At 47.6% G+C, this 12,196-nt stretch overlaps 1 protein-coding gene across 3 annotated transcripts in view; it reads right to left on the bottom strand.

The window, feature by feature from the left end:
* LOC118384642 (serine/threonine-protein kinase N1-like) overlaps positions 1 to 12,196 on the bottom strand; it is a 52,149-nt gene that overhangs the window by 20,806 nt on the left and 19,147 nt on the right. Inside the window, exon 1 of one of the 3 annotated variants that reach the window (XM_052518944.1) lies at positions 2,552 to 2,930. The exons of 1 other annotated variant lie outside the window; for it this stretch is intronic. In XM_052518944.1, the coding sequence (XP_052374904.1) occupies positions 2,552 to 2,710 (159 nt within the window). In that variant the 5' untranslated portion in view covers positions 2,711 to 2,930. Of the gene's footprint in view, positions 1 to 2,551; positions 2,931 to 12,196 lie in introns of those variants that run through there. One more of the 3 variants, XM_052518945.1, reaches the window with a different exon arrangement.

Genomic DNA, 12,196 nt, shown 5'->3' with positions numbered 1-12,196 from the left:
AGACAGCTCATTATTAGAGTTGAACAGAGCCCACATCCTACAACATGGACAGACAGACAGACAGACAGACAGACAGACAGACAGACAGACAGAGCAGTCCCTCGTCTCTCATAACGACTGACTGACTGCTGTAGGCCACTCAGAGACCCGGGCCTGGCTCCAGCCTGCAGATCTGATTACAGCAGCGTCCCTATTGGCCTGTTCAGCGCCACGCCAGGCATAACAGAGCAGAGCCCGGCTCCTACCAGGCAGACTCTCATTAGAACCCTAATCCATCTGCAATACAATACAATACAGCAGGCTGCAGCCTTTGAGGGCTACTTACACAGGCTATTAAACAGGAAACATTGCACAACAACAGTGCAGAGTAGTCATGGTAATCTGGGAATATTTCTCATAGCGGACCTGATGGCCTAATGTTGTGTCAAATGGCGCACTGAAATGTTTGGATATTTGTTGTGAAGGAACACAGCGTTAGATATACAGGTGAAATAAACGTCCTCTCACTGTCAACTGCGTTTATTTTCAGCAAACTTAACATGTGTAAATATTTGTATGTACATAACAGATTCATCAACTGAGACATAAACTGAACAAGTTCCACAGACATGTGACTAACAGAAATGGAATCATGTGTCCCTGAACAAAGGGGGGGTCAAAATCAAAAGTAACAGTCAGTATCTGGTGTGGCCACCAGCTGCATTAAGTACTACAGTGCATCTCCTCCTCATGGACTGTACCAGATTTGCCAGTACTTGCTTTGAGATGTTACCCCACTCTTCCACCAAGGCACCCGCAAGTTCCCGGACCTATCTGGGGGGAATGGCCCTAGCCTTCACCCTCCGATCCAACAGGTCCCAGACGTGCTCAAAGGAATTGAGATCCGGGCTCTTCGCTGGCCATAGCAGAACACTGACATTCCTTGCAGGAAATCACGCACAGAACGAGCAGTATGGCTGGTGGCATTGTCATGCTGGAGGGTCATGTCAGGATCAGCCTGCAGGAAGGGTACCACATGAGGGAGGAGGATGTCCCTGTAACGCACAGCGTTGAGATTGCCAGCAATGACAACAAGCTCAGTCAGATGATGCTGTGACACACCGCCCCAGACCATGACGGACCCTCCACCTCCAAATTGATCCAGCTCCAGAGTACAGGCCTCGGTGTAACGCTCATTCCTTCGACGATGAACGCGAATCCGACCATCACTCCTGGTGAGACAAAACCGCGACTCATCGGTGAAGAGCACTTTTTGCCAGTCCTGTCTGGTCCAGCGACGGTGGGTTTGTGCCCATAGGCGACATTGTTGCCGGTGATGTCTGGTGAGGACCTGCCTTACAACAGGACTACAACCCCTCAGTCCAGCCTCTCTCAGCCTATTGCGGACAGTCTGAGCACTGATAGAGGGATTGTGCGTTCCTGGTGTAACTCGGGCAGTTGTTGTTGCCATCCTGTACCTGTCCCGCAGGTGTGATGTTCAGATGTACCGATCCTGTGCAGGTGTTGTTACACGTGGTCTGCCATTGCGAGGATGATCAGCTGTCCGTCCTGTCTCCCTGTAGCACTGTCTTAGGTGTCTCACAGTACGGACATTGCAATTTATTGCCCTGGCCACATATCCAGTCCTCATGCCTCCTTGCAGCATGCCTAAGGCACATTAATGCAGATGAGCAGGGACCCTGGGCATATTTCTTTTGGTGTTTACAGAGTCAGTAGAAAGGCCTCTTTAGTGTCCTAAGTTTTCAGAACTGTGACCTTAATTGCCTACCGTCTGTAAGCTGTTGGTGTCTTAACGACCGTTCCACAGGTGCATGTTCCTTAATTGTGTATGGTTCATTGAACAAGCATGAGAAACAGTGTTGAAACCCTTTTACAACAAAGATCTGTGAAGTTACTTGGATTTTTACAAATGATCTTTGAAAGACAGGGTCGTGAAAAAGGGACGTTTCTTTTTTTGCTGAGTTTAGTACTGTTGGTATCAACACGATCATAAGTTGTGGGCCAAATGGCCCAGTCAGCTGGAGCGTGGTGTTACTGTCCTAACAAAACCAAGGCTGTTGCTTCATTGTGCTCCCAGCCCTGTCTTTCTCTGCAATAAAATAATCTAGAGATGGAGGTAGAAAACATACAAGGAGAGAGAAAGATGAGGGAGGAATAGAGCCTTGGTAGGACTAAGACAGGAAGAACACCCACTTGTTGAGCAGAACTGAGACACACACACACACTCGTCTTAAAATGAACAGCTACTAATAGTGAGGCAGGAGGTGAGCAACAGTGGCACAGAGGAGAGAAGAATAGCAGAGACAACAACATAAGAGGAAGGAGGAAAGGGCCGGACCATTAACCATGTGACTCACTACTATACATTTATTGCCATTTAGCAATGCCCTCCAGTGGAACAATACCGAGAAATTGAATAGAGGCAGTTCTCCACTCAGATGGGTCTGAAAACAACGCGACAATACAAAAAGCAGCCCCGACATGAGTCATCAGAAATGGCATGGACTGAGAAGGAAGTGAACATGAAGCAGAAAGCGGAGAGGAAACTCACAAACACACTGTAGTGTGGAAGGCAACCATGTTGTATGGTGCTCAGACAGAGTGTGCCTACCGAAGACTCGGCGTCCCCCTGGTCCTGTTCAGTGTGAGTGGGGAGGTCTGCAGCAGTGTGCTCCCCTGGGCAGTCCGCCAAAGTTCCCTTGCTGGCCATGGCCCACCCTGGCTCTCTCTCTGTGTTCCCAAACCCCTCCCCTCTGCCCTGTTATACACTCTCACACCAGAACCGCCACTCAAAGTACAGAGAGCTATTCCTGCCTCCTCAAATCCGGGATGTGCTTCCTTCCCGCCAGGAATCAAAAGAGACTCAATCTGAAGCAAATGAGCGAGGAAGAGGTAGGAAGAGAGAGAGCGACACAGCCCCACCCCCACCCCACTGCTTCCTGCTCTGCTCTCTAGCCTAGAGAGAGAGAGCGACACAGCCCCACCCCCACCCCACTGCATCCTGCTCTGCTCTCTAGCCTAGAGAGAGAGAGCGACACAGCCCCACCCCCACCCCACTGCTTCCTGCTCTGCTCTCTAGCCTAGAGAGAGAGAGCGACACAGCCCCACCCCCACCCCACTGCTTCCTGCTCTGCTCTCTAGCCTAGAGAGAGAGAGAGCGACACAGCCCCACCCCCACCCCCCTGCTTCCTGCTCTGCTCTCTAGCCTAGAGAGAGAGCGACACAGCCCCACCCCCACCCCACTGCTTCCTGCTCTGCTCTCTAGCCTAGAGAGAGAGAGCGACACAGCCCCACCCCCACCCCACTGCTTCCTGCTCTGCTCTCTAGCCTAGAGAGAGAGAGCGACACAGCCCCACCCCCACCCCACTGCTTCCTGCTCTGCTCTCTAGCCTAGAGAGAGAGAGCGACACAGCCCCACCCCCACCCCACTGCTTCCTGCTCTGCTCTCTAGCCTAGAGAGAGAGAGCGACACAGCCCCCCACCCCACTGCTTCCTGCTCTGCTCTCTAGCCTAGAGAGAGAGAGTGACACAGCCCCACCCCCCACCCCACTGCTTCCTGCTCTGCTCTCTAGCCTAGAGAGAGAGCGACACAGCCCCACCCCCACCCCACTGCTTCCTGCTCTGCTCTCTAGCCTAGAGAGAGAGAGCGACACAGCCCCACCCCCACCCCACTGCTTCCTGCTCTGCTCACTAGCCTAGAGAGAGAGAGAAACTAACAGTAACACTACAGAAACACACACAGAGGAGAGTGGTGTGGTTTTATAAGCGAGTGAGTAATGCCACTTTGCTTCCTGCTGTTGGCTAGTCTTAGCATAGCGACAGGCTGCTGTGATAGACACTGATCACATCAAACACACTGCCAGATGCGGTGTCTGTTTCAAGTTTCATTAGTCGGGATACACCTGGTGTACACCGTCCAAAGAAATGCTCACTTGCAGGTTAATTCCAGACAATGCAACAACAATAAGAAATAATAAAAGATAAGAATTGGAATATTAAGTAAATGGCTCAGTAGAATAGAATAAACATTTTAGCACAAGTATAATACAGGAAGGTACAATTTAGTGTCCATTATTTATACATGTTTGGGGAAGGGGGGATTAGGGGGCAAGTGTTTAAATTATGCAGTATGGCAATCATAACAAGAGTCTGGTAGCAGCAGTTGTGAAGTGTGTGTAGAATGAATGGAAATATGTGTGTGTGTGTGTGTGTGTGTGTGTGTGTGTGTGTGTGTGTGTGTGTGTGTGTGTGTGTGTGTGTGTGTGTGTGTGAGAGCCAGTTCAAGTGTTCAACAGTCTGATGGCTTGTAGATTGAAACAGTCTCTGAGCCTCTTGGTATCAGATCTCATGCTCCGGTACGTCTGCCTGACGGTAAGGGAGTGAACAGCTCATGACTGGGGTGTGTGGGGTCCTTGATGATGCTGCGGACCTTCCTCAGGCACCGTTTCGAGTAGATGTCCTGGATGGGTGGGAGCACGGTGATGTACAGTGCATTCGGAAAGTATTCAGACCCCTTGACCTTTTCCACATTTTGTTATGTTACAGCCTTATTTTAAAATGGATTACATTTCTTTTTTCCTCATCAATCTACACACAATATCCCATAATGACAAAACGAAAACGGATTTTTTGATTTTTTTTTTTATACATTATTTACATAAATATTCAGACCCTTTGCTATGAGACTCGAAATTGAGCTCAGGTGCACCCTGTTTCCATTGATCATCCTTGAGATGTTTTTACAATTTGATGTCGAAGTTGCCCGTAGAACTCCAAGACAGAATTGTGTCGAGGCACAGATCTGGGAAAGGGTACCAAAACATTTCTGCAGGATTGAGAGGAGAAGGGCCTTGGTCAGGGAGGTGTTTCACTGTGGAGATGGGAGAACCTTCCAGAAGGACAACTCGTAGAGACGGAAGCCACTCCTCAGTAAAAGGCACGACAGCCCACTTGGATATTGCCAAAAAAGCACTTAAAGAACTCTGGCCATGTGAAACAAGATTCTCTGGTCTGATGAAACCAAGACTGAACACTTTGGCCTGAATGCCAAGCAAAACGTCTGGAGGAAACCTGGCACCATCCCTACGGTGAAGCATGGTGGTGGTAGCATCATGCTGTGGGGATGTTTGTCAGCAGCAAGGACTGGGAGACTAGTCAGGATCGAGTGAAAGATGAACAGAGCAAAGTACAGAGAGATCCTTGATGAAAACCTGCTTTAGAGCGCTCAGGACCTCAGACTGGGGCGAAGATTCACCTTCCAACAGGACAACGACGCCAAGCACACAGCCAAGAAAACGCAGGAGCGGCTTCGAGTCTCTGACTGTCCTTGAGTGGACCAGCCAGAGCCCGGACTTGAACCCGATCGAACATCTCTGGAGAGACCTGAAAATAGCTGTGTAGCGATACTTCCCATCCAACCTGAGAGCTTGAGAGAATCTGCAGAGAAGAATGGGGAAACTCCCCAAATACAGGTGTGCCAAGCTTGTAGCATCATACCCAAGAAGACTCCAGGCTGTAATCACTGCCAAAGGTGCTTCAACAAAGTACTGAGTAAAAGGTCTGAATATTTATTGTCACACCCTGACCATAGTTTGCTTTGTATGTTTTGGTTGGTCAGGGTGTGAGCTGAGTGGGCATTCTATGTTACATGTCTAGTTTGTCTAGTTCTATGTTTGGCCTGATATGGTTCTCAATCAGAGGCAGGTGTTCGTCATTGTCTCTGATTGGGAACCATATTTAGGTAGCCTGTTTGGTGTTGGGTTTTGTAGGTGATTGTCCTTGTTACTGTCTCTGTGTTACTTTGCACCAGTATTAAGCTGTTTCGGTTTTCGTGGTACGTTTATTGTTTTTGTATTTGATTCGTGTTTACTTTGTTTCATTAAACATGGATCGCAATAGCCACGCCGCATTTTGGTCTGACTCTCTTTCACCTAAGGAAAACCGTGACACTTATGTTAAAGTAATATTTCCGTTTTTTATTTGTAATAAATTTGCAAGCATTTCTAAAAACCTGCTTTTGCTTTGTCATTATGGGGTATTTGTGTGTAGATTGATAAGGGGGAAAACTATTTAATACATTTTAGAATAAGGCTGTAACATAACAAAATGTGGAAAAAGCCAAGGGGTCTGAATACTTTCCGAATGCACAGTACTGGGCCATCTTCACCACCCGCTGAAGGGCCTTGCTGTCATTGGATGGAGCTAATCCTGTAACAGGCCGTGATGCAACCGGTGTGTGTGTGTGTTCATTTGGGGGAGAGGTGAGAGGCACAGAAGACGTAGAGAGCACAGCTGAGTGAAAACAGTCAAAGGCCAAGATATTACAACCAGGGAACCACAAAAAGCTTTCAAATCCGTCACTGAAAAAGCAGTCATACATAGTTAATTACACCTAATAATAAAAGCTAAGGGAATCAATAGCTATTCTTGTCGTTTGTCCAAACAGGGAAACATTGACACATAGCAGTTGTTGTATGTAGTATCATGTTACAACAGAAGCATGTTGGTCATAAAAAGCATCAGGCCACATGGAGAAGAACACCCATGGAGAGAAACAGAGGCACCGCTGCTTCACAGAACAGGAAACAAGAAGTGGAACTAAACCATGTCACAGGCTTTGTATCATGAGAGTGAGAGGGAAGGAAGATTAGGGAAGCAAAATGGGAACTTACAATACATTTTCACGAAATCCTCCAGTTGGAGGATTTTGGAATCAGTAGGTAATAAACAGGAAATACAGAATCTTCCAAACAGGATTTCTGGAAAACCAGGGAATTTATTGAAAGTTCCCAGAATTGTGCAAACCTAGGGCTAAAAATCATATCCCGATTTTTTTCCAAATGCTTATATAATTGTGTTTTATGACTATTGCACTTTTTATAAAACACAGACTAGATAATATAACAGTATTTGGCTAAAATGCTGCTAGCGGTACGTGGTAATGACAAACTGAGCATGAATTTTCCAAAATCAATGTTAGAAGTGTCTGCTCTGTGCACAATTTGAGTAGTTGAGACATAAAAATGGTGTCGTTAAAGGTTAACTTATCCCCTATTACAATAAAATAATGTCTCAATGTGTCCATATGACCAATTCTGCTGGACCAAACCTCAAATGAAAATAGCGAGTTGAAACCGCTTGTCAGAGGAAGAAGTGATCTCTCAACTTTGTTGGTGTGAGGGGCAGGGGAGGGGCTTGGTGTGTGTAAACAGAGAGGAAGAGGCGACGCGAGAGGTTTCACTCTCGGCAAAATCTGTCCAAAATAAGCCCAATGCGTGTAAATGGGAAGGTGCACACAGCACAGAAGGCGCGAAGGAGACAAGATCATAAACACAACATGAGAACAGGCGGACTTAAACACTCATAAAAATGATACAGGAATTTAGAATATTGTGCAAAAACATATATTTGATTTGATTTGATATATTACCCAGCCCTACTAGAGAGGCTGAATAACCATAATAAACGGGTAAAGTTTATAGACAAACAGCAGTGAGAGGAGTGACCCAGCAGAACAGCCAGAGCGTCCATGTTGCCTCCAGCCTCTTCCTGTCAGTGACCGATTCAGTGAGGTTGTGTCAGTCTGAAGCCCTGACTCAGAGGCTACCCTAGGTCACCTTCAGAATGGCTCACAGATGTACACACAACACACACACACACACACACACACACACACACACACACACACACACACACACACACACACACCCTACTCAGTAACAGGGCAAATGCTGCCCATCACCACAGAGAAAGTGAAAGTGTCCCACTTCCTATAGAGAGTATGATGTATGTATGTATGTATGTATGTATGTATGTATGTATGTATGTATGTATGTATGTATGTATGTATGTATGTATGTATGTACAGTATGTATGTATGTGACATGCAACACACAAGACAGCCAGAGAGAAAGAAACAAGAAAATGGGAGTCACCCTCATCCCTCTCCCTCTTCTCTCTCACCCTCTTCCTCTCTCCCATCATCCCTCAGGCAGTCTATCTGCCATGCTGTGGCTGGGCCCCAGTGTGTAGTAGCTCCTCTCTGCTCGATGTAGCCATTGACTGAAAGCCATCCCTTTGATGAAGTTAATTGCCTGACTGCCGGTTTGCAGCGCCTGCCTCTATAAATAAACATAAAGCCCATCTCATTGACTTTAAGGGAAGCACTCTTGTCTATCTGTGCCACTACCCTCCCAACTCCCTCCCCCACACCTGTGATGCTTGGTGATGCATAAGCAAATATCAATAATGACAATGACAGGGGAATGAGAAAGCATAGTGCTGCTGCTTAACTGATAGGCTATGAGGCACTAATGTATAAGTCATTATCATTTAATAACAATGTCCTTTCCGGCTCAGTCATGTGTGCTCTGATGGGATATTTTGGGGGAAGAGAAATGAGGGATGGGGGAACTGCTGGGGGATTGGCAGTTCCAGGAACAAGCTGGAGGATGGCGATGACATGTTTTGGAGTTGGGGTCATGGATTAAACCAGAAGCAATGTGAAGCCACTGTGTGGGAGTGGATGTTCAGACAGGTGACAGACAGTGACCTGTAGATGACCCATCAAGGTCATCCTAGAGAAAGCTGTCAAAAGCACAGAGAGGTGTGCCAGAAGGGTCAGGTGTGTTGATAGTGATTGCCCCTGAGGGAGAGAGAATGAACATGGTGTTGTGCTATAAGTGTCAGAGGATGAGAAACAGTGACCTCTGGGGTCAGCAGAGAACATCGGCACTCATGAGCGTCACCACAAGTTCCTAAAAAACGAAGCGATAGAGATAGCGAGAAAGTAAAGGTGAGGAGAGAACGAGTGTTTAAAACAGGACAGAACTCTCTCAATATCACTATTATCCATCAATTTCATGGCTAGTGACTACACTCTGTCCTGTAATTACTAGTGATTTTGTTGCCAAAGTTATATCAGTGAGGTATTATGTCTAATAGTGTGTTCTCCCTTTGCACTGTCATCTAGAGACCCAGACAGAGACAGAATGAGGGAGCGTCATCTAGAGACCCAGACAGTGACAGAATGAGGGAGCGTCATCTAGAGACCCAGACAGAGACAGAATGACGGAGCGTCATCTAGAGACCCAGACAGAGACAGAATGAGGGAGCGTCATCTAGAGACCCAGACAGAGACAGAATGAGGGAGCGTCATCTAGAGACCCAGACAGAGACCGAATGAGGGAGCGTCACCTAGAGACCCAGACAGAGACAGAATGAGGGAGCGTCATCTAGAGACCCAGACAGTGACAGAATGAGGGAGCGTCATCTAGAGACACAGACCGAGACAGAAAGAGGGAGCGTTCTCTAGAGACCAATGACAGAGACAGAATGAGGGAGCGTCATCTAGAGACCCAGACAGAGACAGAATGAGGGAGCGTCATCTAGAGACCCAGACAGAGACAGAATGAGGGAGCGTCATATAGAGACCCAGACAGTGACAGTAGGAGGGAGCGTCATCTAGAGACCCAGACAGTGACAGAATGAGGGAGCGTCATCTAGAGACCCAGACAGAGACAGAATGAGGGAGCGTCATCTAGAGACCCAGACAGTGACAGAATGAGGGAGCGTCATCTAGAGACCCAGACAGTGACAGAATGAGGGAGCGTCATCTAGAGACCCAGACAGAGACAGAATGAGGGAGCGTCATCTAGAGACCCAGACAGAGACAGAATGAGGGAGCGTCATCTAGAGACCCAGACAGTGACAGAATGAGGGAGCGTCATCTAGAGACCCAGACAGTGACAGAATGAGGGAGCGTCATCTAGAGACCCAGACAGAGACAGAATGAGGGAGCGTCATCTAGAGACCCAGACAGAGACAGAATGAGGGAGCGTCATCTAGAGACCCAGACAGAGACAGAATGAGGGAGCGTCATCTAGAGACCCAGACAGAGACAGAAGAGGGAGCGTCATCTAGAGACCCAGACAGTGACAGAATGAGGGAGCGTCAGCTAGAGACCCAGACAGTGACAGAATGAGGGAGCGTCATCTAGAGACCCAGACAGAGACAGAAAGAGGGAGCGTCATCTAGAGACCCAGACAGAGACAGAAAGAGGGAGCGTCATCTAGAGACCCAGACAGTGACAGAATGAGGGAGCGTCATCTAGAGACCCAGACAGAGACAGAATGAGGGAGCGTCATCTCGAGACCCAGAGAGTGACAGAATGAGGGAGCGTCATCTAGAGACCCAGACAGTGACAGAATGAGGGAGCGTCATCTAGAGACCCAGACAGAGACAGAAAGAGGGAGTGTCATCTAGAGACCCAGACAGTGACAGAATGAGGGAGCGTCATCTAGAGACCCAGACAGTGACAGAATGAGGGAGCGAGAGAGAGAGAAAGAGAGAGAGCGAAAGGTTCCAGGGAAACAGGAGAGATATGTGAGGTTGTCTGAATTCCCCTCACATCCTCTCATCTCCACACAGCCCCATTCAGCAGGCAGCAGGCATGCAGTGGCTGGGATTTGGGTTAAGAGGGCCTGGTGGGGAGCAACAGTGAATTCCAATTACCACTCACTCCCCTCCTCCCTCCTCCCCTTGATGCGCTGCTTAACCACTGTTCACAGCAGACAAACACATCACATTGAGAGAGCTACCACTCAGATAATGAATATACATTGAGAGAGCTTACCACTCAGATAATGAATATACATTGAGAGAGCTTACCACTCAGATAATGAATATACATTGAGAGAGCTTACCACTCAGATAATGAATATACATTGAGAGAGCTACCACTCAGATAATGACTATACATTGAGAGAGCTACCACTCAGATAATGAATATACATTGAGAGAGCTACCACTCAGATAATGACTATACATTGAGAGAGCTACCACTCAGATAATGAATATACATTGAGAGAGCTACCACTCAGATAATGAATATACATTGAGAGAGCTACCACTCAGATAATGAATATACATTGAGAGAGCTACCACTCAGATAATGAATATACATTGAGAGAGCTACCACTCAGATAATGAATATACACACCAACTGAAGAGTTGTGAATACAACAGCATGGAAGTCCCTGTCAGTGGAAACGTAGAGAGTAGTGAGGCTGAGGGGGGAGAATCAACGCTCCTAATTGTGACAACACGCTCCCAGTGGCGGAGTTGGAGCACAACATTCCAAACAACATCCAAAGGGAAGTACAAATGTGTCTCTCTGTGTCCCACTCATGTAGAGCAGTGGATGGAGAATTCTGACGTTACCAGGGAATCATTTATTAAAGTAGACTACTTTGTTATCAATGCTCTACTGAACCCACCTGCACAAAGCAGCACATTGCAAACACAGTTGGGGACCTACAACAGTCATCCTGAATATGGTCGTGACACAGAGCAGAGGGAGAATTACTGAGGTGCTTTATGGGACAATAGTTTCACAGCCATGTTAACTGATGCCATCCCTTTGATCTTATCTAGTCAGCAGCTTAGAACATGGTGAAAGACACAGAGACAGAGACAGAGAGTGAGAGACAGAGAGCGAGAGACACAGAGACAGAGAGAAACTCCTGGCCCATGGGGTTGTGTATGTCTCTGTGCTTTGACTCCAGGGAAATTGGGGCTCCAAGCTGTGTGACTCCTGGCTCTGACTCAGATGGTCTGGCGTGGGGATTTCCGCAGTGAGCCTGTCCAGGGTCGATAGCTACATCCTCCCACTCACTAAGGCCCAGTGGGGGGTTAGGGAAAGAGAGAGAGAGAGAGAGAGAGAGAGAGAGAGAGAGAGAGAGAGAGAGAGAGAGAGAGAGAGAGAGAGAGAGAGAGAGAGAGAGAGAGAGAGAGAGAGAGAGAGAGAGAGAGAGGGAGAGAGAGAGAGAGAGAGAGAGAGAGAGAGAGAGAGAGAGAGAGAGAGAGAGAGAGAGAGAGAGAGAGAGAGAGAGAGAGAGAGAGAGAGAGAGAGAGAGAGAGAGAGAGAGAGGTCTGAATGACTGACTGAGAACCATGCTGTGTTAGACTGAACCTCTCTCCACAAACACAGCCTCAGGACAGTCGTGCATGAAAACAAACAGGGAAGGGAGTGATTTTCCAGGAGACCGATTCAAATCTGCCACAGCTCAGCCGTGACTAATGACCCACTCAGGGTGTCTTCCTGTGACTGTGCCTGAATACCACGGAAATAACTCAAAATCTATGTTTGTGTGTTTGTTAGAGAGAGAGAGAGAGAGAGAGAGAGAGACAGAGACAG

Source organism: Oncorhynchus keta, chromosome 5 (assembly GCF_023373465.1).
Source record: "Oncorhynchus keta strain PuntledgeMale-10-30-2019 chromosome 5, Oket_V2, whole genome shotgun sequence".
Classification (NCBI taxonomy): domain Eukaryota; kingdom Metazoa; phylum Chordata; class Actinopteri; order Salmoniformes; family Salmonidae; genus Oncorhynchus; species Oncorhynchus keta.
The sequence above is the reverse complement of the archived record's forward strand: the minus strand, read 5'-3'. Positions and strand labels throughout refer to the sequence as shown.